This window comes from Prunus avium, chromosome 8 (genome assembly GCF_965620075.1).
Source record: "Prunus avium chromosome 8, drPruAviu1.hap1.1, whole genome shotgun sequence".
Classification (NCBI taxonomy): Eukaryota; Viridiplantae; Streptophyta; class Magnoliopsida; order Rosales; family Rosaceae; genus Prunus; species Prunus avium.
The window spans coordinates 5,629,733-5,654,177 of record NC_142291.1 but is presented as its reverse complement, the minus strand read 5'-3'; the positions used below and the strand labels follow the sequence as shown (position 1 = coordinate 5,654,177).

Below are 24,445 nucleotides of genomic sequence, written 5' to 3'. Positions count from 1 at the left end.
GTGTGACTAGGGCAGTAATACGTTTGCAATTGTACGTAGAAAGATTCCTAATCTAATAGAGTTTTCTTTTTTAGGTTAATGTGGGTTTTAAATTTGAGGGCATTTGTGTCTATTTAGGTGAGTTTTTTTGCTATATTTGAAATATTTTACAAAAACTGACATTTTTGAAATTAGGGGTCAAGTTTTGTCTATTTTTGATAAATTCTCTTTTTTCATTTATATCATAGACACTGAGTTTTACAACCACATATTCTTTAAAAAAAAAAAAAAAAAAAAGGATTTCACAGCATTGTTACGGTGAATCAACCACATTTTGACGATGAAGCAAGTGATGCTCATCTGGACGTCGTCATAACTGAAATTGGCGACAAGCTGCACTGAAAGATAAATTGATTAGCAACAAACTTAAATTGGGTCTGAAATACCAAACCTCAGAAACAACATTCCTAAGATCATCTTGTTGCAACATTAAGATTCAAAACAATAGATTGATAAATGGGTGATTATCAACCGATGCATTATATAAAATGCATCCAGACAGTAAATTAACTGGTTTATAAATAGTTACATTATTTTACAATTTTTTTTCTATGTATATAGTGGTATTGTGGAAAATATTTTTACTACTTAATGCCTTAAATACCTTTAGCTTATAGGACTTAATAAAACAGCATAAAAGTGCTAGCGTTTTTCTTCACTTGAACGTTTGAAGTTTTATGCTCTTCCGCATTACAATGACATGAAAATCACTGTCAACTTTTGGATCCGTAACTTCTAGTTTGAATTACATTGGATGTTTGTTCGGCCCTCAGTTGTGCTTAATTGGGTTGTTCCTTTTAAGAACGTATCTATAGCATATGTAGTAATGTCAATATTCTTATAGCTCCAGAATGATTTCCCTAGCTTGAAAATGTCATCCTCTGCTTTCGTGGAAATGTGAGTACATACATTTTGACTAGATTGACACCTACTACTCATTCATAACATGTAGTACCTCATAAATCCAGTTCTTCAAATATTTTAATAAAAAAAAGTTATTATAGTTTGTTTATTTCAATTCTACTCAACATATTGACCACGGTGAAAAATTGTCGTCTCAGATGACACTCATTTATATGATGGTTTAATGAACCTCTTAGAATTCCATTCTGTTACATAAGGTAATTTAAAACTCAGATATGCTAATATAAGAGAAGACTGCATAATTGAAGGAGATTGTACAAACTATCAAGGAGATGAAGTGAAGCAAACAAAGTAGGAATCCCGGCAAAGCAATTGATCGGCTGCAGATACGATCAATTCTCAATGCTAAGCTTATGATTGAAAATTCTTGTTGGCTTATTCCATCCTGCACACAACAAAAAAATAGTGCAGTTGAAATAGTCACGTAAGTTGTGTCAATAAGAATCAAACCATTATAACAAAGCTTGGTCTAATGAGCTTGTAGCTCTTGAGGTGAAAATTTCATGCCAATAAGCGCGCAACTACTTTTGATCAGCTAGGTCTAATAAAAAAACCAATCCAGTTTGTTAATAGATACTTTGTTCAAATGCATAAAATATTCAGCTGTTGCATACATGTGTACATGTATATACTACGTGAGTTGATTAGAAAAGATAGTGATGGGAACTTACTAATATCAATTGTGAGAAGACTGCCATTAGCCTTTCAAGTATTTATGTGCAGACATTTGAAGAGGAGTTTTTAACAAAGTTGGCAAAAATTTAGCTGCTCTTTTAAGAATCATAGTTTTTATTAAATTTTTCAACAATAGCTCAAAATAAGAGGGTGCAAGGCCTAAGGAGGAAATCAAAGTGGTTACCCTCCAAATCAAAAGTCCTATGCACCCCCATTGTTTGCTATTATTGAAAGATTTGATAAAAACTGCAGTTGTTAAAAAGAGCGAGAAAATCTTTACTAGTTTTGTTGAAAACCATTTGGAAAGAGCATAGCTTTTGCGGCAAAGAGATTTTTGGTGAGAGCTTGCACTTGCATCAGCTGAATTGTGAGGAGAAGTAGCTTTTGTGCTGATGTTGATGGAGTGGTTCATCATCATGATTTGGTTGAGTTCTTCCACGTCTTGCTTGTGCATCAAACGGAACCCACACTTCTTTATACCCGACCAATATATTCTTTCCATTCGACTGCATTCTTTGGAAAAATACTCATAACGAGTATGGAATGAAATCTTTATCTGACTGCATTCTTTGTCGACTACATCATGATATGAACAAGATACCCAAAGGTGGCCTTTCTCAAATCGACTTCTAAGCCGACGGGCAGGGGCACCTTCAAAGACAGCACGGACACCTTCTTCAATTAGATAATAGGCAGAAATGTCATAAAGTGGATTTGAGTGATCCACCGGGGCACCTTCTTCAAAGACAGCACATAAAGCAATCCAAATCCGCGTGGTAAATGGAGGTAGCTCCACAATTAAGGAATCTCCTACACGTTGATTATTGAACCACTCTGGAATTCTACTTCCAGGTATTACAATTTCGAAATAGTGCCTACGATGTACCTGTATTACAATTTGGAATTTGGGAAGAATGAGTGCAGTTCCATGTATAGGTTAGTAACTTGTTTATTATTATTATAGCAAACAACCAGAGACAAAGAGACAGAGAGAGAACCTGACGGACTCTCCAATCCAAAGCAATCCTGAGCATTCCTAGTAATTGACTATCATTGCAGCCTTCATTATCAACCAATCCAAAGCAATTCACACAACTCAACTTCATATAATCTTTGCTTCCGTTTTTGTTGCCAAACTTTGGCAACATTTTTAAGGAAGTGCAATCGTCAGTGTATATTTGAATAGAGAAGTAGTCTTCATTCCCAGCCAATCCAAAGCGGAGCTGGGGCAATTGTTGAAGTCTTTGGCACCCATTCACCCACAATGACCTAAGCTTAGAAAGACATCCAATGCTTGCTGGAAGGCTAACAAAATTGTTTCTACTAAGGTTTAATTGTTCTAAAAAGGGCAAGCAGCAAATATCAACGGGAATATCCCCTTCACAAAGACCACAATCACTCATATCCAATTCCTTCAAAGACCATAAACCATCTAGCGAACCCAACACAAAAGCCTGTCTTTGGAGGCCCCACCAAAACCTTGATTTATTAGGCCATGATCCATAGACCAAGCGACCACCTCCAAGGAAGCATGACTCTGAATTATTATTAGGCATATTGATCATTAAATGGCCCATCTCCCGATGTTTTCTTGGGCGTTTGTCACTACATGAGCATTTATCTGCATAGAGCACTTGAAGAGACTTCAAATTACAAATTTCGCTCCGAAGACCCAAGAGATTTTCACATTTGCTTACATCCAAAAAAGTAAGGCCAACAAGACATCCAATTGATGAAGGTAATTTCTCAATGGGCGTCCCACTCAAAATAAGCATTGACAAATTTTCCATTTGTCTTGAAAATTCTGGAATCTTTTTTAGTTTTGAGCAACCTGAAACACCGAAATATTTAAGAGAATCCATTTCTACCTCCCTTGGAAGACTCTTAACACTTTTGCATCCATTTAGAATTAAATCTGTAAGCCATTTTAGAAATGCAATAGACGGGTGAATCTGAACTAAATTCTCACACCCTTTAAGATTCAACACCTGGAGTTTTGGAATGCCAGTGAAATTTGGGGTTGTTGCCAAGTTTCGAGAGCCAGTAAGGTCCATGTATTTCAAATTGGGCAAGTCCTGTACAATATTAAATGAAAAATAGTAGAATATATAATTAGCAACCGAAAAACTAAAACTTTTTGTTTTTTTTTTCTTCAAAAAATTCGAAATATAGCATATGGTCAGTAATCTTACAATTCTTTCATCCCAGAGCCCAACTAGTTTGCTGTCCCGCATCTTAAGCAAAACAAGTTTATTCAGTTGAAAATTTGATGGGAGATATTTGGAAGGATACCAATTCCATTTCATAATTCTTAAGGAACCAGGAAGAACTCTGGGGATTGAGGAAATGATCACATTATCAACTTCAAGAAATTTCAGGTTAATCATCTTAGAGAATGCTTCACAATTCCAATCCGCCTTTTCAAGTTCTTCCATTCTTAAGGCAATGCCTTGAATTTTGTTAGTTGCCTGTAATAAAGAACAGAAAAGGAAAAGTTAATTCTACATGTAAGTCTATTATTGAGTTAAAAAGAAATCATATTTCTTAAAATATAAAAAAATAAAAAAAATTGGTACTTTCTACATAACTTCTTACCGTATTGTTTATCAATACATGAATGATGTCATTACGATGACACAATCGACTACGTCCACCGGGCTCTTCAGGAGACTCTTGACGAACAATTTCAAATGCCATTTCTTGTATCAAATCATGCATCCCAACAATGTTAACTTTGTTTGAAATATCAATAGTTAAGAGCGACTTCTCAACCAGAGCATTTATCCCACCACAACGGTCACAACGGTCACAACTGTCTAGTATTCCAATTACTTTATTCTTGTCCATCCCCTTAAGGAAAAATGCAACATCAAGAAATATATTCTTGTTCATCTCATCTAGTCTATCAAAACTGATTTTGAGCAAATTGAAAATTTCTGTCTCTGGAATTTTCCTTAGCTTATCCAATTCATTTTTCCATTCATCTCTATCTCTCTTATACATAGAGCATCCCAAAATTTTAAGAGCTAATGGAAGGCCTCCAGCATAATTTACAAAGCACTTGGACAATTCCAAAAAACCTTCCTCAGGCTCAAATTTTTTAAAGGCGTTCAGACTAAAGAGCTCAAGAGCCTCATCATCACCTAATCCCTCTACCTTATATGATATCTCCATATCATGCTTTTTAACCAACCGTTCATCTCTAGTTGTAATGATGATTATACTCCCCTTACCAAACCAATCCTTTTCCTTGGCAAATTTCTCTAGCTGGCTTGACGCATTCACATCATCAAGAATGAGAAGAACCTCTTTATTACATAAGCAACTCTTAATCAAATAGGCCCCCCACTGTTCATCCCAAACTTCAGTAATTTGTTCCTTCAAAATCGGGGAAAGCAGCTGTCTTTGTAGATCAACAAGACGATTACCTTCAGAAGCCTCTCTAACATTAGCAAGAAAGCAGCTAACTTCAAAATGAATAGAAATGCTTTCATAAACAAGCCTAGCAGTGGTTGTCTTGCCAATGCCTCCCATTCCCCATATCCCTACAAAGCGAACATCATCTGTAGGATCTAAAAGCAAATCCATTTGCTCACGTGTAAACTTAATTCCCACTAACTCTGTGGAATCTAACAATTTGAATGCGCGATGCACTTTCCTCCACATCCATTCAACAATCTTTTCAATGAGATTTCTTTCACACCTACAAGGAAGAACAATGATTAAGTCAAAAGTATAAGCCATAGATATAACCAAGTATATATGGAGAAGTTGCTTACTCATTCTTTGAATCCAACCCAGATAAATTGGCAACTTCTGTTAAAGCAGCTCTCCAGCGCTTCACCTTTTCTATGTTTTCCCTAAACCTTTTCTCATGCTCAGCGAACGGCCCTGCAAAACTGCCGCTTTGTTTTCGCACATCGGAGGGATCCACATTATAAAACACAGGCAGAACTGTGCCGTTGGATTTCATGCATTGGAGAATCTCTGTAAGTTCATCCAAGCACCAGGAAGAAGAAGCATAGTTTGGCGAGAGAACAACGATTGCAAGCCTCGATTCTTGGATTGCTTTGAGGAGCTCTGAAGAAATGGTTGTCCCTCTTTCAAGCTTTGGATCATCCTTGAATGTTTTAATGCCCCTGTGCTGCAATTCGTGGTATAAATGGGACACAAAGTTATTTCGAGTGTCTACACCCCTGAAACTCAAAAACACATCGTAGTTCCATTGAGGAGGAGCCGACTGATCAGCTGAAGGATGAAAAGCAGAGGCTCTTTGGGTGCTCAACGCCATTGGAAATTTGCTGCTTCCGCTGTAAACACTACTCAATGAAACAAGAACTTCGCTAACTAAATATTCAAAAATCCAAACACTCAACTGAATAAATACGAAGATGATCATAAATGGCTTGAAAAATGAAAAAGTTTGAAATTGAAATTTGGTAAATGAAAATTTAATAAACCAGAGGAAAATTACGGGCGTTGAAGGCATATAATGCAGTAGAAAAAGTTTCAGCGCAACTGGGTAAATTTAGATAGTCAAACATGGTGTTAATTTGGATCATCTAAGCAAACATGTCTACTTCCAATTCAGCAGAGAGAAATTCAACATTAAACGACCAATTTCAACATTAAAACAAAAATAATGGGTGAACTAAAAAACTCAAATGCTTTATCTTAATGTTACCTGAACAAAGCAATTATGAAATGGAGACAAAGCCAGAGAGAATTGGTAAGACCAACAATATGAAGCTAACAGCCTCAGAAAAGAGACAGAGAAAGACGAGCACACGGTTTCTCTTGGGTCAATGATCGGGCCAATTATTTATTTTTATTCTTGGTGTGGTGATAATTTTTTATTTATTTATTTATTTTATTTTATTCTTGGTGTGAGAAAAGGCAATTACTTGATATTTCCCTCAGATCAATTACTTAATATAATTTTTTTGTTAAACCATCAAGGATATTCCCACCATCTACAAATTTATTTGAATACACGTGATTGTCTGTCTGTCACGGCTTAAAAATTCATTAATTCGTCACCTCCTCTGCAAATGCTTCGCACAAATCACAGCCCAACCCAGTTTTGTTAGAGCAAGTCCAGCGGAGCCCTCAGCCCAAGTCTGGGGGGAGAAAAACAAAAAAATCTTGTTCCTGCGGTCAGCCCAAGCCCGGGCAAGGAGTGGGTCCCACGAACTCAGGTTGGCCCGAAGGCCAGTTCAGCCCGAGGTCCAACTCGCGTGTTGGGTGACGTCATCGCTACAGTGCTCACGCTACAGTACTTGCGCTACAGTGCTCGAGCTACAGTGCCGCTAAAGTCCATGTGTCGCGATCTGGGCTCTCCGATCAGATTTTTTTACTCCAATCCAACGGCAGCTAATTTTTGTGCAATAAAAAAAATGAAAAAAAATCGAATTTTTTTATAAAAAATTACTGTTTTTTTTTCTTCTATAAATGCCAAAATTTTATCCGATTGAGATTTGAAATTTATAATAAATATTGACACATATGAACCAGGAAATCTTATCCGAAAATATTATCCAAATTAATTATTGAGGTAAAACAATTTGTGAAAAAAAACAAAAAAATGAATAGTAATTGTCCTTAACCATGGCAACGGGTGAAAATACAAAATACACTATTTGCAAGGGCAACCACTATTCACGTGAATAGTGGCTGCCCTAGCTCCCCCTTGCCATGATTAAGGGCAAATGAGTGGAGTTGCTCTTAGGGCAATTTGCAGTGATCACAATGGGTTCCCCATCCTTGTCTGCCTTGCTAATTACCACAACATCTTGGAAAGCTCAGTCGCCACAGAGAAAGTGTGAGCCAAAACGCACTGCATGCCAAACTCAACAAAATTTCCTTTTTTGGCCTTCCTGTTTTTTGCCTTCCTTTTTTTGCCTTCTTTTTTCTCTCTGCGTTTTCCTAAGAGACTATAGTGCAAATATGATCAAGTTTTCAACTTGACAAATTAAAATCTGTACAAGTACCTCCTATCTCTTAGCTTGAGCCTTGAAATATAAATATGAATTTAACTCGGTATACCAACTTCATATCTCTGTTTTACTAAAACCACAAGAAAAAAAGGTGACAACAGCTTTGGTGGTCCAAAATGGATTAAAATCTGTAAAAAAATCATTCTTATCTTTTAGCTAGAAAGAGAAGAATAAATTAAACTAGAGTTGTTGTCAAAGAAAAAGAAAGGTGTAGGAAATTACCCGAACAACACCCTCCCTAGCTGACAAAACAAGAATATCTGAACAAGAAAAAGAAAGGTGCTTCTTTAATTTCTTCAATGTTCCATTTATGAATGATTAAAGCAAAGTAAATCAACATATGATTAATCAACAAAAGACTATTTTCTTTTCTTCGGTAATAATCAACTATAGACTTTAATTTCAGGCATTATATTGAGCTTCCAAAATTAAAGTTAATTACGCCAATGGGTTCCCACCACAGTGGTGGTGGATTCCCCCTTCCCCCCATGGCACCCAGGATCGAACCCCAGTGGGGTTTCTTTCCTCCAATGTAACCAAAAAAAATTAAAGTTAATTACGTTGATTTAACCCAAAAAGAAAAAATCAAAATACTCTAAACCTTTCTCTCTTCCTATTTTTAAATTTTAAGTCAACTTCCTCTGTTTCCTCCTCTGTTTCTTTTTTTCTTTTATAAATTAAATATATTTGACACCAAAATAAATAAATATATAATTTAACATATAACGCTACATTATTAATTATACATTCAAAATGCATATATCATTCACACAAATTACAATTAAACTAGTGCACCCAAACGGATCCTTATAACAAAGTGATAAATCTAATAATAAATGTATGGTTAGAAAACAGAGTGCTGGGACACAATGACAGTCATACACAAAAGTTATAACGAAAAAAATACAGTTGATTGGATCCAGCCTATTTTGAAAATAAACAACTCGCACACACTCCCTTTTCAAAAAAAAAAAAAATCAACACACCAAGCACTATGCTCAGATTTATTGGATTTGTCAAGGGAAAAACTAAAATTAAGCCAAAATAATATTAGGAGTACTAGGATTTCTTCCAAAAAAAAAAAATTGGGAGTTGTAGATTTATGGTCAAGAGGTATTTCAAGGAGAAAAACAAGAATTTACCCAATTAACATAACACAACTAGAGGCGCAATGGCAACAAAGGTAAAATTTACAATCTTGAGGGGTGGATACTCAAAACTGAACTTCATTCCAATTGTTATCCTGCTTAGGCGTAGCAACAACTTTTTAATGTATTTAAATTGTTCTGAAATGTTGTCCCTTTACATTGTTCTAGCCTTCCCATTCTACTTCTTTAGTGTCTTTAATCTTTTGCATCTTTCCCATAATGTATTTATTTAATAGCCTAGCTATGATGCTTATAATTGACCTCGAACCCCTCCCCCTTAAGATGCGTTTGATTCATAGAAAATGAGGCTTAGGGATGGGAAATCATATTTCAGATAGTCTGGTAAAATATAGGCACTTACAGAGAAATGAATGTTGTAGCTGATTGTATGGCTAACTGGAGATTTAACTTGGATTTGGGGGTTTGTCATTTGGATGAGGCCCCCTGCTTGGGTTAGCTCTTTCTTGGAGGATGATTTATTAGGAGTTGTTAGGTCTCGCTTGATCTGTACTAGTTAGTTTTGGTTTCTTTTTGCAGTTTGTCCCCCCTAGCTCTTTCTTGGAAAACTGTTTTCCAAGTATGATATGTCACTACTACAAAAAGTGAAAAAGACGACCAGAAAAAGACGACGGTAGACGAAAAAACCGTCGTTGTATTTAAAAAGACGACGGTAACAAAAAAACGGTCGTGGATAAGCGACTTAAACAACTAAAAAACGGAGGTACTATTGAATATTTTTTTATAACGACGCACACAAATAAAAAAGCGTCGTCTTATTAAAAAGGTTTTCTTCAGAGTTAAAATCTGAACAAAAAACGACGACAGCAGATATGACAAGCGTCGTCTTTTAAAAATCAAGTGTCCTTTTTTTGGTCAAGACATGGTTGTTTTGAAAAAACTTTCGTCTATTATATTTAAAGATGACGGTTTTTTTTTAAAAAAGGTTGTCTATATATGTAAAGATGACGCTTTTTATAAAAAAATCGTCGTCTATTATATGTAAAGACGACGGTTTTTTTTTTTAAAACGGTCATCTTTACATATAATAGACGACCCTTTTTAAAAAAACCGTCGTCTTTACATATAATAGACGACGGTTTTTTTTTTAAAAAGGGTCGTCTATTATATGTAAAGATGACTGTTTTTTAAAAAAAACCGTCGTCTTTTGAAACACGCTAAAGAATGGCCGCTTAAGTGAATTCGCGCTCAACAAATTTTCAAATTTTCACCCGTCTTTGAAAACCTTATCTCTCATTAACAAGCGTCGTCTTTTAAAACACGCTAAAAAAAGGCTACTTAAGTGAATTCGCGCTCGACAAATTTTCAGATTTTCCCCCGTCTCTGAAAACCTTATCTCTCCCTCCTTGAAACCCTCCTGCACTCTCTAAAACACCCTCATGAAACTCTCTACAAAATCATCAAAAAATCAATATCAATGAAAGAGTTGAGAGATTTTCGCAGATCCATAAGATGTAGAGGGAGGTTCTGTATTTGAGAATCAAAGCTGGTTGAAAGGTTTGATTTGAAAGTCACCTAATCTCTCAATACCCTTCTATATCTTGCTAGTGAATTCTGGATTAGTTTCTTTGCGTTTCTAGTATGTTCTTTGTCTCCCTGATTTCAAATTTTCTGTCTCTCTTGATTTGTCTGGTTTGTTTACATATATATTTTTTAATTTATGGTTTCTTTTTAGATTTTTTGATTTTATTATCAGGAGATGAGGAGGAAGCTTGCAGATTTATAACTTTTTCTTTTGCAGGTTTTCTATGTGAGTCGTATGTTTTTTTGTTGTTGAAAATTTGTTACCTTCTCGTTTCACTATCATTTTATTTATATATTTTTTCTTTTGCAGGTTCTCGATGGTCTTTTTTATGCTCATTTTACAAGTTTTCTATGGAAATATGGTCCAATGGTAAAATTTCTCTTCCACCTAATTTTTTATGTTTATAATCTTGGCTTTTTTTTTTTCTCTCTTTGTCATTTTGATTTATTTACAGGGATGATGGAGGAGACTTCAGTTGTGCATCATTTGTATGTTTGGATGAGGAAGGCTTGGATTAGGAGTACGTAGGTCTTGTTAGGAATTATGTTTGTTGTAATAACTATTGAATCTTCAAGTTTTATGAAAGAAACTATTTTTGAGTGTATATATTCATTAATAAAGCATTATGGTTGGTTTTCTAGTTAAAATCGTTGTATACCATCATAGGAAATCAAAAAGAACTAAAATGTAGCAATTTGGGAACTTATTAGACGACGGTTTTTATAATAAATCATGATCTTTACAGATAATTAACGACGGTTTTTATAAAAAAGGTCGTCTATTATAGGTAAAGATGACGTTTTTTTTTTTAAAAAAAGGTCGTCTATTATATGTAAAGATGACGGTTTTTAAAAAAAAGGGTCATCTATTATATGTAAAGATGACGGTTTTTTTTAAAAAAGGGTCGTCTATTGTGAAGTAAAGATGACTGTTTTTTTTTTAAAAGGGTCGTCTATTGTATGTAAAGATGACAGTTTTCATAAAAAACCGTCATCTTTACATACAATACACGATGGTTTTTAAAACCGTCGTCTTTCATCCTATAATTAACGATCTTTGCCTTTAAACAACGACGATTTTCTTTAAAAACCGTCGTCTTTACAGATAAACAACGACGGTGAAAAGCCGTCGTAGTTTGACACCCAAATAGACGGCAGTCGATTTAACGACGGTGGATCCCCGTCGTCTATTTCGTTTTTTGTAGTAGTGTGTAGTAATTGCTATTATTATTTCTTGGATTAGAGGCGGAGGTAAGCTTTACATAGTGATATTTTGTTATTTGTGGATTATATGTAGTGTTAGCTCTTCCAATGGGATCATCTGATGAGGTTCATAAACTACAGGTGTTAAAATATGTTTGCTTACAACGATCTATGCTTTACTGGGATGCCTTGTTTCATAGGTTGTGTGGTACACGCCTCTCTATTGTGCAATGAGGTAAATATTAAAAGAAAGATTTGTTTCTAATTTCTAGATAAATATAGGATTTGTAGTTCATTTGGAGGTCACAAAGAATCTGCTTGTTAGAATATAATAGAACTTTCGGCATGGATCCTAGACATACCTAAGACAACCTAGGATTTTTGGAATGACGATGTAGGAACCATTTATACAAAAAGTATAAGCATCTGCATGTCTCACAAAATGATCCTTATCTTCACTGCTTGTGCTGATTGTTGAGGGGTGGTTTTTCCACCTTGCAGGACAGATACTGCCTTTAAGTTTGGTTGGTTTTTCCTTTTCTACATGGTATGTAATGACGAAAATTCTGTATCATTTTGAATTCTTACTGTGCAGCTGATTGATCTGATTTTTAATTAATTTCATGAGGTAGCTCCACATTGGACTTTGCATTTTTGCGGCGATAGCTCCTCCATTTGTCTTTAATGGGAAATCATTGATGTAAGTTCTACCCTTTACTTCTTCTTTTTGTTGTTGTTGTGTTTTCGTGATTTTATTTGTTTCTTGAGTATAATATTCTCTAGCCAGTTGGTTGACCAATGAAAATTTAGCATGGAAATTACTACGAAGTCAAAGTACATTTTGACAAGCCATCCGTGAAAGGAAATGACTTGCCTTAGCTACTGCCTTAAACACATGTTTTAGCGATTGGAAGTGTAACACTAATAACTGAAATGGGGAAGTGCCATCCTGAATTGCAAATAATTGAGCAGCAACATGTCTACTTGAGTTTCCATGCTGGAAAATATCCATTTTGCATGAGCAGTATGATAACTAGATTGTCTGGAATTCTGGGTACCTGAATTTTGTGTATGTCTTGTACATTGATTAATACCTTATGCATAGAGAAACAAAATAACATTTATATATCGGACGATTATAATGATTAAAATCTTTTATAACCGAACTAGAAAGAATGACAATTCATACATATTTCCATACTATCAACGTAATTTCATCATTTTAATTAAATATCTTATAAACTACAATATTGATAAATGATTAACGATTGCAAAAAATTAAAAAAAAAAAAAAGACAGGCATAAAGCATGATAAAAAAGATTGTGTTTATTTTAACAAAACTAGCTTCTTCGCAACACAAGAGACCTTTTTCAATCACGCTCAAGAGTCTAGACTTAAAATTCTTTTTAGTTTTTGTAATTTTTCTAGGTGTTTGTAAAGCTTAATTTAATCACGAGTATTAAATATCACAAAAACTTCTATTAAAAAAAGGTAAATGATTTTCCCACTTCCCTTTTATCCACATACACTCCTTTTGGTTTAGAAAAATAAAGTGTAAGTGAATAAAAAATGAGTGGGAAAATCAGTCCCCTAAAAAAATCACAAATGCGAAATAGAGTATTTTGGTGGTAAAGCCGCTTATTTCCAATCAGACTATTTTTGAGAAATCTACAGATATTGTTGTGTGCGTTGACCTCTTTATTCTTCGCTGGGCCTCCGCTCTTCGTCTCCAAAGCACAAAATCTACAGATAGCACAACACAAAACTCGGCACAGAAAGGAAATCAAAACCCAGAAACAAAGATGGACGACAAAGAAGATACATACAGAGTCGGCGAAATCGAGGAATCGGACCCGAAATCCGACTGGTCATCCCGGAACCCGAATCCGAATCTGAAAAGCGCGAGGACGAAAGTTCCAGAAGGTGAGGTCTACTTGTATCGGCGAGGCAAAGGCCCGATCGACACGTTCAGGACGAGCCTCGGGTGTTGGGACCAGAACTAGTTGGAGGTCCGAGACATTCTCGACAAGTAAGGCTTCAAATCGCTTTACGCTTTCAATACCGGGTCGGGTCGCGGCGTTCCGATCTGGTTTAACCCCAGGAACGGCAGGTCTATGCTGGCTTATAAAGATGGATCTACGTTTCACATTGACGGAGAGCCCAAGGTACTTCATTTCCATATCTTTTTTATTTTTTTATTTTTTATGAAAACCGAATTTGTGAAATTAATCGAAGTAAGTTTATGTTTGGTTGCCGAGAAAATTTGGTCGCATTGGGTAGAAATAAATGTAAATTTAATGTGGTCATAAGAGATACTGAATTTGAGTGTGAGATAGAATAGACAGAGAAGTGTTTGACATTTAATGCGGAATTTTTCATATTGAGAATGCTTTGTTAAGGCAGTTTATATTTTCATGGTTTGCAGCCATGATATTCCAACTATATGAAATAAATGAACTAGGCTGCAGGTCACTCTCAATCAGCAATAGGGTAGTTCCTCCATACAATCAGAACCTCTAAAGCAAGATATAGTATAGCAATTTACTTCGTTGAATTTGAGCCATCAATTTCCATGCTTATTTTCTGTTCTTTTGTTTACATGACATTGTGTTTGCAGCCTAAGAATGGATGTGATTGTGACTATTGAGTTCACCTAAAGAACTTTCCGGATTCATCCTATAGGTTTTGATCATTTATATGATAGACACTGAGTTTTACAACCACATATTCCTAAACAGTAGGATTTCACAGCATTTTTCTTGAAGAATTCTTTATCATTTGTTAGAAAATTTGGCATCAAAGTAATAATTTGATCTTTCAAAATAAGACTCTGTCCCTCAATCAAGCCATTAGTCATATTAAATTTCTCTTCATTATAAGGTATTAAGTAATGACATTCAGTTGGTTAAGAGCATTTATCCATACACGAGAGGTCTTAGTTTCGATTTCCACTCCCTCAGTATCACTTGTACCAAAAAAAAAGCACAAAATATTGTCCTCCAATTTGGTTAGGTAAATAATAACCTAATAGCTGTATTTAATCTAAAGAGGACGCTTGAAGTTCAAATTCTCTTTGCAAACATGATGACGTACGATAACAGTCTGAGGTTTAGGTTGAGATATAAAGGGTTATGTATGCCTATTTCAGCTTAGAAATATAAAAGAAAATTTAACGGAAAGACCGAAAAGAAATAACCAAAATTTGAAGTAATTTTGGATATTTCCATAGGAAATCCAGAGATACTGAAGAGAAGAGATTAGAGGCGAAGATGAACAAGCATGAGAAACAGCTGAGAGAAAGGGAGATGCATTTGAACTGAAGATTTGCTGAATTAAACTCAAATATTGTATAACAAACATGAAAATCCACATATTTGGGATACAAGAAAAACAAAAGCTAAAGGAAGAACCAAATATAGTAGCTCAAGACCACATAAGTAACTCTTACCCAAAAGTTAATTCAAAGATTCCATGAAGTTGATTCTCACAAGTCAAAACTAGAAGCATAAATTTCCTTTCGAAAGTTGAAGCAGTAACTTATAGTGAGACAATCCAAAATGGGTTCCTACAGTTTGGGGTTTCTTGGCGTTCGTCTGACAAAAACAGGACCACTTTCCTAAGAGTCAAAATGGCAAAAGTTCTTGTAAAGAACCTGCAGGATTCATCTTAAAAAATAGACAGTGATTTTTACAACCACATGTTCCTTAAAAAATAGGATTACACAGCATTGTTACGGTGGGTACTTCGCCCGTTTTTCGTTTTTATTGTCAGAAACTGTTGCTATTAGCACAGCACCACAGAAAGTAGTGCAAAACATACTTTCTTATGTGTTTTTTTGTCTATTTCATGGGCTGTCAGTCAGGATCTCCTGTATCTTTTGTCTTTCAACCCTCGCATTTCCTTCTAAAAGGCAAATAATTTGATTTTCTCCCATGTAAAGGAATGCTCTGCAGGTGGACTGTTTACAATTTATATGCCACAAGATTCTTTGATATGCATTATGTTGCAGACAGTGGAATGTTGCAGTGACATGTGATATGTCTTTTGGTACTAGTTTTCCTACTTAATTCTTCTCTAAATGCAGGATTCCTTGATCCAACCGGTGACAAAAATCTTGCTCGGAGTAGCTGTTATAACCATCTTGATAACCTTGGTTTTGAGAGATCCTCCACAGTGGGTCCAAAAATTGAACATTTCTAGCTTGAATTTTCCTCCTTGGATCGTTGCTCTGGCGGTAATAGTTTTTACTCGGATGAGGAAGAGAACCGGAGATTTGCTGAAAAAGTATGGTTGGTGAAAGGCGCCATTGATGCTTTCCCTTGTAAGGCCTTTTTGTTTCTCAAATTTTGATAAAAAGAATTTGATTTAGTATCAACTGAATTTTGATGATGATGCAAGTGACGCTCACCTGGACGTCATCGTAACTGTAATTGGCGACAAGCTGCACTGAAAGATAAATTGATTAGCAACAAACTTAAATTGCGTCTGAAATACCAAACCTCGGAAACAACATTCCTAAGATCATCTTGTTGCAACATTAAGATTCAAAACAATAGATTGATAAATGGGTGATTATCAACCGATGCATTATATAAAATGCATCCAGACAGTAAATTAACTGGTTTATAAATAGTTACATTATTTATAAATAGACAGTAAATTAACCGATGTATGGTATTGTGGAATATGTTTCTACTACTTGATGCCTTAAATGCCTTTAGCTTGTAGGACTTAATAAAACAGCATAAAGATTGCTAGCTTTTTTCTTATCTTGGTACTTTGATTCAAGAAGTACATGTTAGCTAAATCTGCCTCAATCTTGAACGTTTGAAGTTTTATGCTCTTCCACATTAGACGATGACATTAAAATCACTGTCAACTTTAATTTACACTATAGCCTATGTAGTAATGTCAGTCTTCTTATAGCCCCAGAATGACTACATAATTGAAGGAGATTGTACAAACTATCAAGGAGATGAAGTGAAGCAAAGAAAGTAGGAATCTCGACAAAGCAGTTGATTGGCTGCAGATACGATCAATTCTCAATGCGAAGCTTATGATTGAAAATTCTTGTTGGCTTATTCCATCCTGCACACAACAAAATAGAGCAGTTGAAATAGTCACGTAAGTTGTGTCAATAAGAATCAAACCATTATAACAAAGCTTGGTCTAATGAGCTTGTAGCTCTTGAGGTGCAAATTTCATGCAAACCTGGCCAATAAGCGCGCAACTACTTTTGATCAGCTCCAAATCCTGTATCAAGACCCCAAAATTGAGTTGACTACTTTTGATCAGTCTATGTGAACATACTTATTGATTTGCAGTATGTTAACAAATACTTTCTTCAAATGCATAAAATATGCAGCACTTGCTTACATGTATACATGTATATACTACATGAGTTGATTAATGCTCTGCAATAGTTTAAACAGTAAGTGATGAATCTAATGGTAAATGTATGGCTAGAAAAGATAGTGATGGGAACTTACTAATATCCATCGTGAGAAAACGTCATTAGCCTTGCAAGTATTTATGTGTAGACATTTGAGGAGGCGGCGTTTTTAACAAAGGTTGCAAAAATTTAGCTGCTCTTTTAAGAATCACAGTTTTTATTAAACTTTTCAACAATAGCAAAAAATAAGAGGGTGCAAGGCCTAAGTAGGAAATCAAAGTGGTTACCCTCCAAATCAGAAGTCCTATGCACCCCCATTGTTCGCTAGTGTTGAAAGATTTGATAAAAACTGCAGTTGTTAAAAAGAGGGAGAAAATCTTTACAAGTTTTGTTAAAAACCATTTGGAAAGAGCATAGCTTTTGCGGCGGAGAGAATTTTGGTGAGAGCTTCCACTTGCACTTGCACTTGCATCAGCTGAATTTTGAGGAGAAGTAGCTTTTGTGTTCATCATCATGATTTGATTGAGTTCTTCCAAGTCTTCATCGTGCACCAAACGAAACCCACACTTCTTTATACCCGGCCAATATATACTCTCCACTTCTCGATCTGATACCCGACGGTAATAAGAAGTTTTGAATGAAATCTTCACCTGATTCCGTATTTTGTGGTTTACATAAAAAGGAAGACAAAATACCCAAAGGTGAGGTGACACATGATGGCCTCTATTAATGCTAATCTCAGGGCTTAAGCTACATTTAATTGTAAATACAGAAGAAAGGTCATGAGGTGGATTTGGGTAATCTTCTTCAATGACAGCACATAAAGCAAACCACATCGGCGTGGTCCACGATGAAGACTTGGAAGAAATCCGCCTGGTACATGGTGGTAGCTCCACAATTAAGGAATCTCCTACACTTTGATAATTGAACCACTCTGGAATTCTACTTCCAGGTATTACAATTTGGAATGCTACCGACACAGTAAAGGAATCTCCTACACTTTGATTATTGAACAACTCTTGAATTCTTCTTCCAAGCATTACAATTTCGAATCTCCTACACTCTGATAATTTAACCTGTACCATGTATAGGTTAGTAACTTGTTTATTATTATTATAGCAAACAATCAGAGACAGAGAGACAGAGAGACAGAGAGACAGAGAGAGAACCTGATGGAATCCCCAAGTATTCCAGAGCATTCCGAGTAATTGACTACCATTGCAGCCTTCATTCTCAACCAATCCAAAGCAATTCACACAACTCAACTGAAAAGAATCGTTGCTTCTGCCAAACTTTGGCAACATTTTTAAGGAAGTGCAATCGTCTGTGTATATTCTAATATACCAGAAGCCATCATTCTCATCCAATCCAAAGCGGAGACGGGGCAATTGTTGAAGCCTTCGGCAGCCATTCACCCAAAATGACGTAAGCTTAGAAAGACATCCAATGCTTGCAGGAAGGCTAACAAAATTGTTTCTACTAAGGTTTAATTCTTCTAAAGAGGACAAGCAGCCAATATCATCCGGAATATCACAAAGACCACAATCACTCAAATCCAATCCCTTCAAAGACCATAAACCATCTAGCGAACCCAACACAAAAGCCTTTCTTTGGAGGCCCCTCCAAAACCTTGATTTATTAGGCCGTGATCCATAGAGAACGTGAGTACCTTGAACGAAGCATGACTCTGAATTATCATCAGGCATATAGATCACTAAATGGCCCATCTCCGGATATTTTCTTGGGTGTTTATCACTACATGAGCATCCATCTGCATAGAGCACTTTAAGAGACTTCAAATTACAAATTTCGCTCGGAAGACCCAAGAGGTTTTCACAATTGCTTACATCCAGAAAAGTAAGGCCAACAAGACGTCCAATTGATGAAGGTAATTTCTCAATGGGCGTCCCACTCAAATTAAGCTTTGACAAATTTTCCATTTGTCTTGAAAATTCTGGAATCTTTTTCAGTTTTGAGCAACCCTCAACACCGAAATATTTAAGAGAATCCATTTCTACCTCGCTTGGAAGACTCTTAACACTTTTGCATCCATTTAGAATTAAATCTGTAAGCCATTTGTGAAATGCAATGGACGGGTGAATCTGAACTAAATTCTCACACCCTTTAAGATTCAGCACCTGGAGTTTTGGAATGCTAGTGAAATTTGGGGTTGTTGCCAAGTTTCGAGAGCCAGTAAGGTCCATGTATTTCAAATTGGGCAAGTTCTGTACAATATTAAATGAAAAATAGTAGAATATATAATTAGCAACCGAAAAACTTAAACTTTTTGTTTTTTTTTTCTTCAAAAAATTCGTAATATAGCATATGGTCAGTAATCTTACAATTCTTTCATCCCAGAGCCCAACTAGTTTGCTGTCCTGCATCTCAAGTGAAACGAGTTTATTCGGTTGAAAATTTGATGGGAGATATCTGGAAGAATACCAATTCCATTTCACAATTCTTAAGGAATTAGGAAGAATTCTGGGGATTGAGGAAATGATCACATTATCAACTTTAAGAAATTTCAGGTTAATCATCTTAGAGAATGCTTCACAATTCCAATCTGCCTTTTCAAGTTCTCTCATGCTTAAGGCGATGCCTTGAATTTTGTTAGTTGCCTGTAACAAAGAATAGTAAAGGAAAAGTTAATTCCACATTTAAGTCTAATATTGAGTTAAAAAAGATATCCTATTTCTTAAAATAAAAAAAAACAAATAAAAATTGGTATTTTCTACATTACTTCTTACCGTATTGTTTATCAATACATGAATGATGTCATTACGATGACACAATCGACTGCGTTCACCGGGCTCTCCAGGAGACTCTTGATGAACAATTTCAAATGCCATTTCTTGTATCAAATCATGCATCCCAACAATGTTACCTTTGTTTGAAATATCAATAGTTAAGAGCGACTTCTCAACCAGAGCATTTATCCCACCACAACGGTCACAACTGTCTAGTATTCCAATTACTTTATTCTTGTCCATCCCCTTAAGGAAAAATGCAACATCAAGAAATATATTCTTGTTCATCTCATCTAGTCTATCAAAACTGATTTTGAGCAAATTGAAAATTTCTGTCTCTGGAATTTTCCGTAGCTTATCCAATTCATTTTTCCATTCATCTCTATCTCTCTTATACATAGAGCATCCCAAAATTTTAAGAGCTAATGGAAGGCCTCCAGCATAATTTACAAAGCACTTGGACAATTCCCAAAAACCGTCCTCAGGCTCAAATTTTTTAAAGGCGTTCAGACTAAAGAGCTCAAGAGCCTCATCATCACCTAATCCCTCTACCTTATATGATATCTCCATATCATGCTTTTTAACCAACCGTTCATCTCTAGTTGTAATGATGATTATACTCCCCTTACCAAACCAATCCTTTTCCTTGGCAAATTTCTCTAGCTGGCTTGACGCATTCACATCATCAAGAATGAGAAGAACCTTTTTATTACATAAGCAACTCTTAATGAAATAGGCCCCCCACTGTTCATCCCAAACTTGTTCCTTCAAAATCAGGGAAAGCAGCTGTCTTTGTAGATCAACAAGACGATTACCTTCAGAAGCCTCTCTTACATTAGCAAGAAAGCAGGGAACTTCAAAATGAATAGAAATGCTTTCATAAACAAGTCTAGCAATGGTTGTCTTGCCAATGCCTCCCATCCCCCATATCCCTACAAAGCGAACATCATCTGTAGGATCTAAAAGCAAATCCATTAGCTCACGTGTAACCTTAATACCCACTAACTCTGTGGGATCTAACAATTTGAATGTGCGATGCACTTTCCCCCACACCCATTCAACAATCTTTTCAATGAGCTTTCTTTCACACCTACAAGGAAGAACAATGATTAAGTCAAAAGTATAAGCCATAGATATAACAAGGTCTAAAGGTACATCAAAGTGAAAATTGGCTTACGAAAAACCCAAGTATATATGGAGAAGTTGCTTACTGAATCTCATTTGAATCCAACCCAGCTAAATTGGCAACTTCTGTTAAAGCAGCTCTCCAGCGCTCCACCTTTTCAATGTCTTCCCCAAACCTTTTCTCATGCTCAGCGAACACCCCTGCAAAACTGCCGCTTTGTTTTCGCACATCGGAGGGATCCACATTATAAAACACAGGCAGAACTGTGCCCTTGGATTCCATGCATTGGAGAATCTTTGTAAGTTCATCCAAGCACCAGGAAGAAGAAGCATAGTTTGGCGAGAGAACAACGATTGCAAGCCTTGATTCTTGGATTGCTTTGAAGAGCTCAGAAGAAATAGTTGTCCCTCTTTCAAGCTTTGGATCATCCTTGAATGTTTTAATGCCCCTGTGCTGCAATTCGTGGTATAAATGGGACACAAAGCTATTTCGAGTGTCTGCACCCCTGAAACTCAAAAACACATCGTAGTTCCATTGAGGAGGAGCCGACTGATCAGCTGAAGGATGAAAAGCAGAGGCTCTTTGGGTGCTCAACGCCATTGGAAATCCGCAGCTTCTGCTGTAAACACTACTCAATGAAACAAGAACTTCGCTAATTAAATATTCAAAAATCCAAACACTCAACTGAATAAATACGAAGATGATCATAAATGACTTGAAAAATGAAAAAGATTGAAATTGAAATTTGGTAAATGGCTTTTGAAGGCATATAATGCAGCAGAACAAGTTTCAGAGCAACTGGGGAAATTTGGATCATCTAAGCAAACATGTCAATTTGGACGTTAACAAAAGATATCAATTAGTATCTAACAAGAGAACATTACTTCCAATTCAGCAGAGAGAAATTCAACATATTATTTAGCACAACTCATAAGGAACAAAAAAGACCAATTTCAACATTAAAACAAAAATATCATGTCATCTCAAATAAAGGGTTGGCATTAAAAAGCCTCATCACTAACTACACCAGTCAACTAAAAACTACAAATGCTTTATCTTAATGTTACCTGAACAAAGAAATTATATTAAAATGGAGACGAAGCAAGGCAGCAGCTTTAGCTTAATGTTACAACGCCAGAGAATTGGTAAGACAACAACCACAAGATCAGCAAGCCAACAAGAAACTCACAAAAAATACAAGATCAGCAAGAAGCAAAGCTAACAGCCTCAGAAAAGAGACGTATAGAGAGAGATAAGTAATGGCGAACATAGAGAGAGGTTACACGGTTTTTATGGTCAGCTATCTCCAACGTCTCCAATGGGAGTCCAAGTCTTGCTGAGTCAATGAGTCATTTCTTTTGCTTTTCAATGATGATGACGTATGAAATAGTCCAACGTTTAGGACAAATTTGTTCAATATCAACAATAATTTACCTTGTGAGGTGTGGTCAACAATAATTTCAAGTATATTAGTTTAAGATCAATGACGTAAGCCTGAATTTATGGGCTAGGAATTCTCAACTACAAAACTTACCAGTTTGCCCAGCCACTGCACACTTGATGGTTAGATATAAAGAAGATGATAAGTGGCATGGATGAAACACAGAAAACACAAAAATAGTAATTACCTTTGTTTGGGTAAAAATGGAAATCAATTAAACAATAGAAAAATAAAGAGCCAAAGGACGCCGTGCAGCAGAAAGTACACTGAAGAAAAGAAACCCACAAGGAAATGTAGGAAGGAACAGATGGAAAAAAAGGAGAGGGGAAAGAAAAATAATGGAAGAGAGAGAGAACCGCGTGGTGAACACAGGTTTCTCTCTCCAGCCACAGAACGACTCCAATGAGAAAGGGAACATACGAAATTTCATGGAAGTTCCCTCTTTAAAATGGGTTTTCTCTTTCTTTAGCTTTACTTTTATCACCCTCTCTGGGATATTGGGATCACTAAAATGAACGGAACATGTTTATGGTATATGTAGTAATATCAGTCTTGTTATAGCTCCAAAACGATTTCCCTAGATTGAAAATGTCATCCTCTCTTTTCTGGAAATGATTTCCCTATCGTTTAACATAACTTGTGTCAATAAGAACCAAGTCATTATAACAAAGCTAGCTAGGTCTAATGAGCTTGTAAATCCTGAGGTGCAAATTTCATGCCAATCTAGCCAATAAGCACAAAACTATTTTTGATGAGCTCCAAATCCTGTATCAAGACCCCAAATTTGAGTTGACTACTTTTGATCAGCTAAGTCTAATAAAATACCATTCAGTCTATCTGAACATACTTATTGATTACTGAATGTAATTACTTCTTGAGTTGCAGTATGTTAACATATACTTTGTTCAAATGCATAAAATATATACTTTGTTCAAATGCTGAATGCAATTACTTATTGATTTGGAGTATTGCTTTGCAGTAGTTTAAACAGAAATGTTCTTTCTCATGTATTTATGACAAAAGCACATGAGAGAGAGAGAGGAATTGTCATCCAAGAAACAATAACGGAAACTGTGTAGAGTACTGGCTAGCACTGGTGAGCACACGGTTTCTATTGTCTTCTTTGCAATGGGAGTCCAAGTCTTCTTTGCGTCAATGAGTGATTTATTTTGCTTTTCAATGAAGACGAAGGAGGGCATCATTTCATTTCCGACAAGTTCTTTTGAGTGTCAAAGCCAATTATTTGAATGGCTGCTTTTCTTGGTGTGTAGTGAGATTTTTTATTTTTTATTTCTAGGTCACACTAATAGTCCACATCATCATAATTAACTATAGTTCAAACAAAGTCCATATACCAATATAACCAAAACCATAAATCATCTTATGAGTCTAGATGAACCCTACCACCACCATCTGAAGAAGAATTGTTGTGGCCTCACCCACCACCACAACGTAATAGATCTAAGGAAAACATGGAGTACACAGGAGTCGTGCCCTTGGCCACATGATAGCTCCGTCATGTGCGACATTTAGGAAGATTAGATGGTTTGGGTATTTTCTCATTAGAAACTTGAAACATATTTGTTTGTACCATGGAAAAGGAAAAGTCGTCTACTTGATTTAATTTGATGATCCGGTTCAATCATTTTGTTGGAGTGCTGCTAAACGAACCCTAAAATTAACTGAGTACACCCTATGATCTAAGTACACTATAATATTTAAATCAAAATATAAAATTAACTAAGTACACCCTAGTTAACTACCAAAAATACCCCTGGAACACCCTTATACACTCTATCACACAACACCCTAATACCAATCCTAAACTAGGTTTCTCTATTCATGCTCTATTTTCCGATTTTGGGTTGCAGTACTCTTGAGAGAAATTGGTAAGGACTGGATTTGTGCATGAATGAAACTTTGTGTTGATTTGTCAAATTGCGTTGGCTCATCCAAAGTTTCAACTGCAGCTGTGGCTGAAGATGGGAGCTGGTCGATCGAGAAGCCAACACTTCAGAACATGAACAAGCAAGGTGAGCAAGATTGCTTCAGTTTTAACATCACAATAATTGAAGGGGTCCTTTGTAGCAGTGTTTATCTAAATGGTGTACATATTGATGATGGTTGTAATGTCGACAGTTGAAACTAGTGTAACACCCCATGATACAACAGGTGGAAAGCTAACCAAGATATGCGAAGCCGATTGTGAAA

At 35.9% G+C, this 24,445-nt stretch overlaps 2 protein-coding genes and 1 pseudogene across 7 annotated transcripts; 1 reads left to right on the top strand and 2 right to left on the bottom strand.

The window, feature by feature from the left end:
- Positions 1 to 258: 258 nt before the first annotated feature.
- On the bottom strand, positions 259 to 6,423 carry LOC148291204 (TMV resistance protein N-like). 2 transcript variants are annotated; one of them, XM_088244969.1, is made up of 7 exons: positions 6,323 to 6,423; positions 5,418 to 5,948; positions 4,234 to 5,341; positions 3,831 to 4,106; positions 2,637 to 3,713; positions 1,635 to 2,524; positions 259 to 1,348 (listed from the first exon to the last, which is right to left on the bottom strand). In XM_088244969.1, exons 2-6 carry the CDS (start codon positions 5,927 to 5,929, stop codon positions 1,661 to 1,663), a joined length of 3,837 nt encoding a protein of 1,278 aa, XP_088101095.1. In that variant the 5' UTR covers positions 5,930 to 5,948; positions 6,323 to 6,423; the 3' UTR covers positions 259 to 1,348; positions 1,635 to 1,660. The 2 variants fall into 2 exon arrangements, with proteins under 2 accessions (XP_088101095.1, XP_088101094.1); XM_088244968.1 differs by having other exon boundaries at positions 5,418 to 5,957; positions 6,323 to 6,418.
- A 6,717-nt stretch (positions 6,424 to 13,140) lies between these two features.
- Positions 13,141 to 16,038, top strand: LOC148291203 (uncharacterized; annotated as a pseudogene). The gene is made up of 2 exons (XR_015826047.1): positions 13,141 to 13,693; positions 15,613 to 16,038. The product of XR_015826047.1 is annotated as an uncharacterized LOC148291203 (transcript).
- Positions 16,039 to 16,342: 304 nt separating this feature from the next.
- On the bottom strand, positions 16,343 to 22,438 carry LOC110761539 (TMV resistance protein N-like). Of its 4 annotated transcripts, none has more exons than XM_088244963.1 (8): positions 22,079 to 22,438; positions 20,879 to 21,421; positions 19,668 to 20,757; positions 19,263 to 19,538; positions 18,090 to 19,145; positions 17,018 to 17,996; positions 16,740 to 16,781; positions 16,344 to 16,616 (listed from the first exon to the last, which is right to left on the bottom strand). In XM_088244963.1, the coding sequence occupies exons 2-6, from the start codon at positions 21,391 to 21,393 to the stop codon at positions 17,043 to 17,045; spliced, it is 3,891 nt and encodes a 1,296-aa protein (XP_088101089.1). In that variant the 5' UTR covers positions 21,394 to 21,421; positions 22,079 to 22,438; the 3' UTR covers positions 16,344 to 16,616; positions 16,740 to 16,781; positions 17,018 to 17,042. The 4 variants fall into 4 exon arrangements, with proteins under 4 accessions (XP_088101087.1, XP_088101089.1, XP_088101088.1 ...); XM_088244962.1 differs by lacking the exon at positions 22,079 to 22,438 and adding an exon at positions 21,861 to 22,072; XM_088244961.1 differs by lacking the exon at positions 22,079 to 22,438 and having other exon boundaries at positions 16,343 to 16,616; positions 16,740 to 16,809; positions 20,879 to 21,442.
- Between the last annotated feature and the right edge of the window lie 2,007 nt (positions 22,439 to 24,445).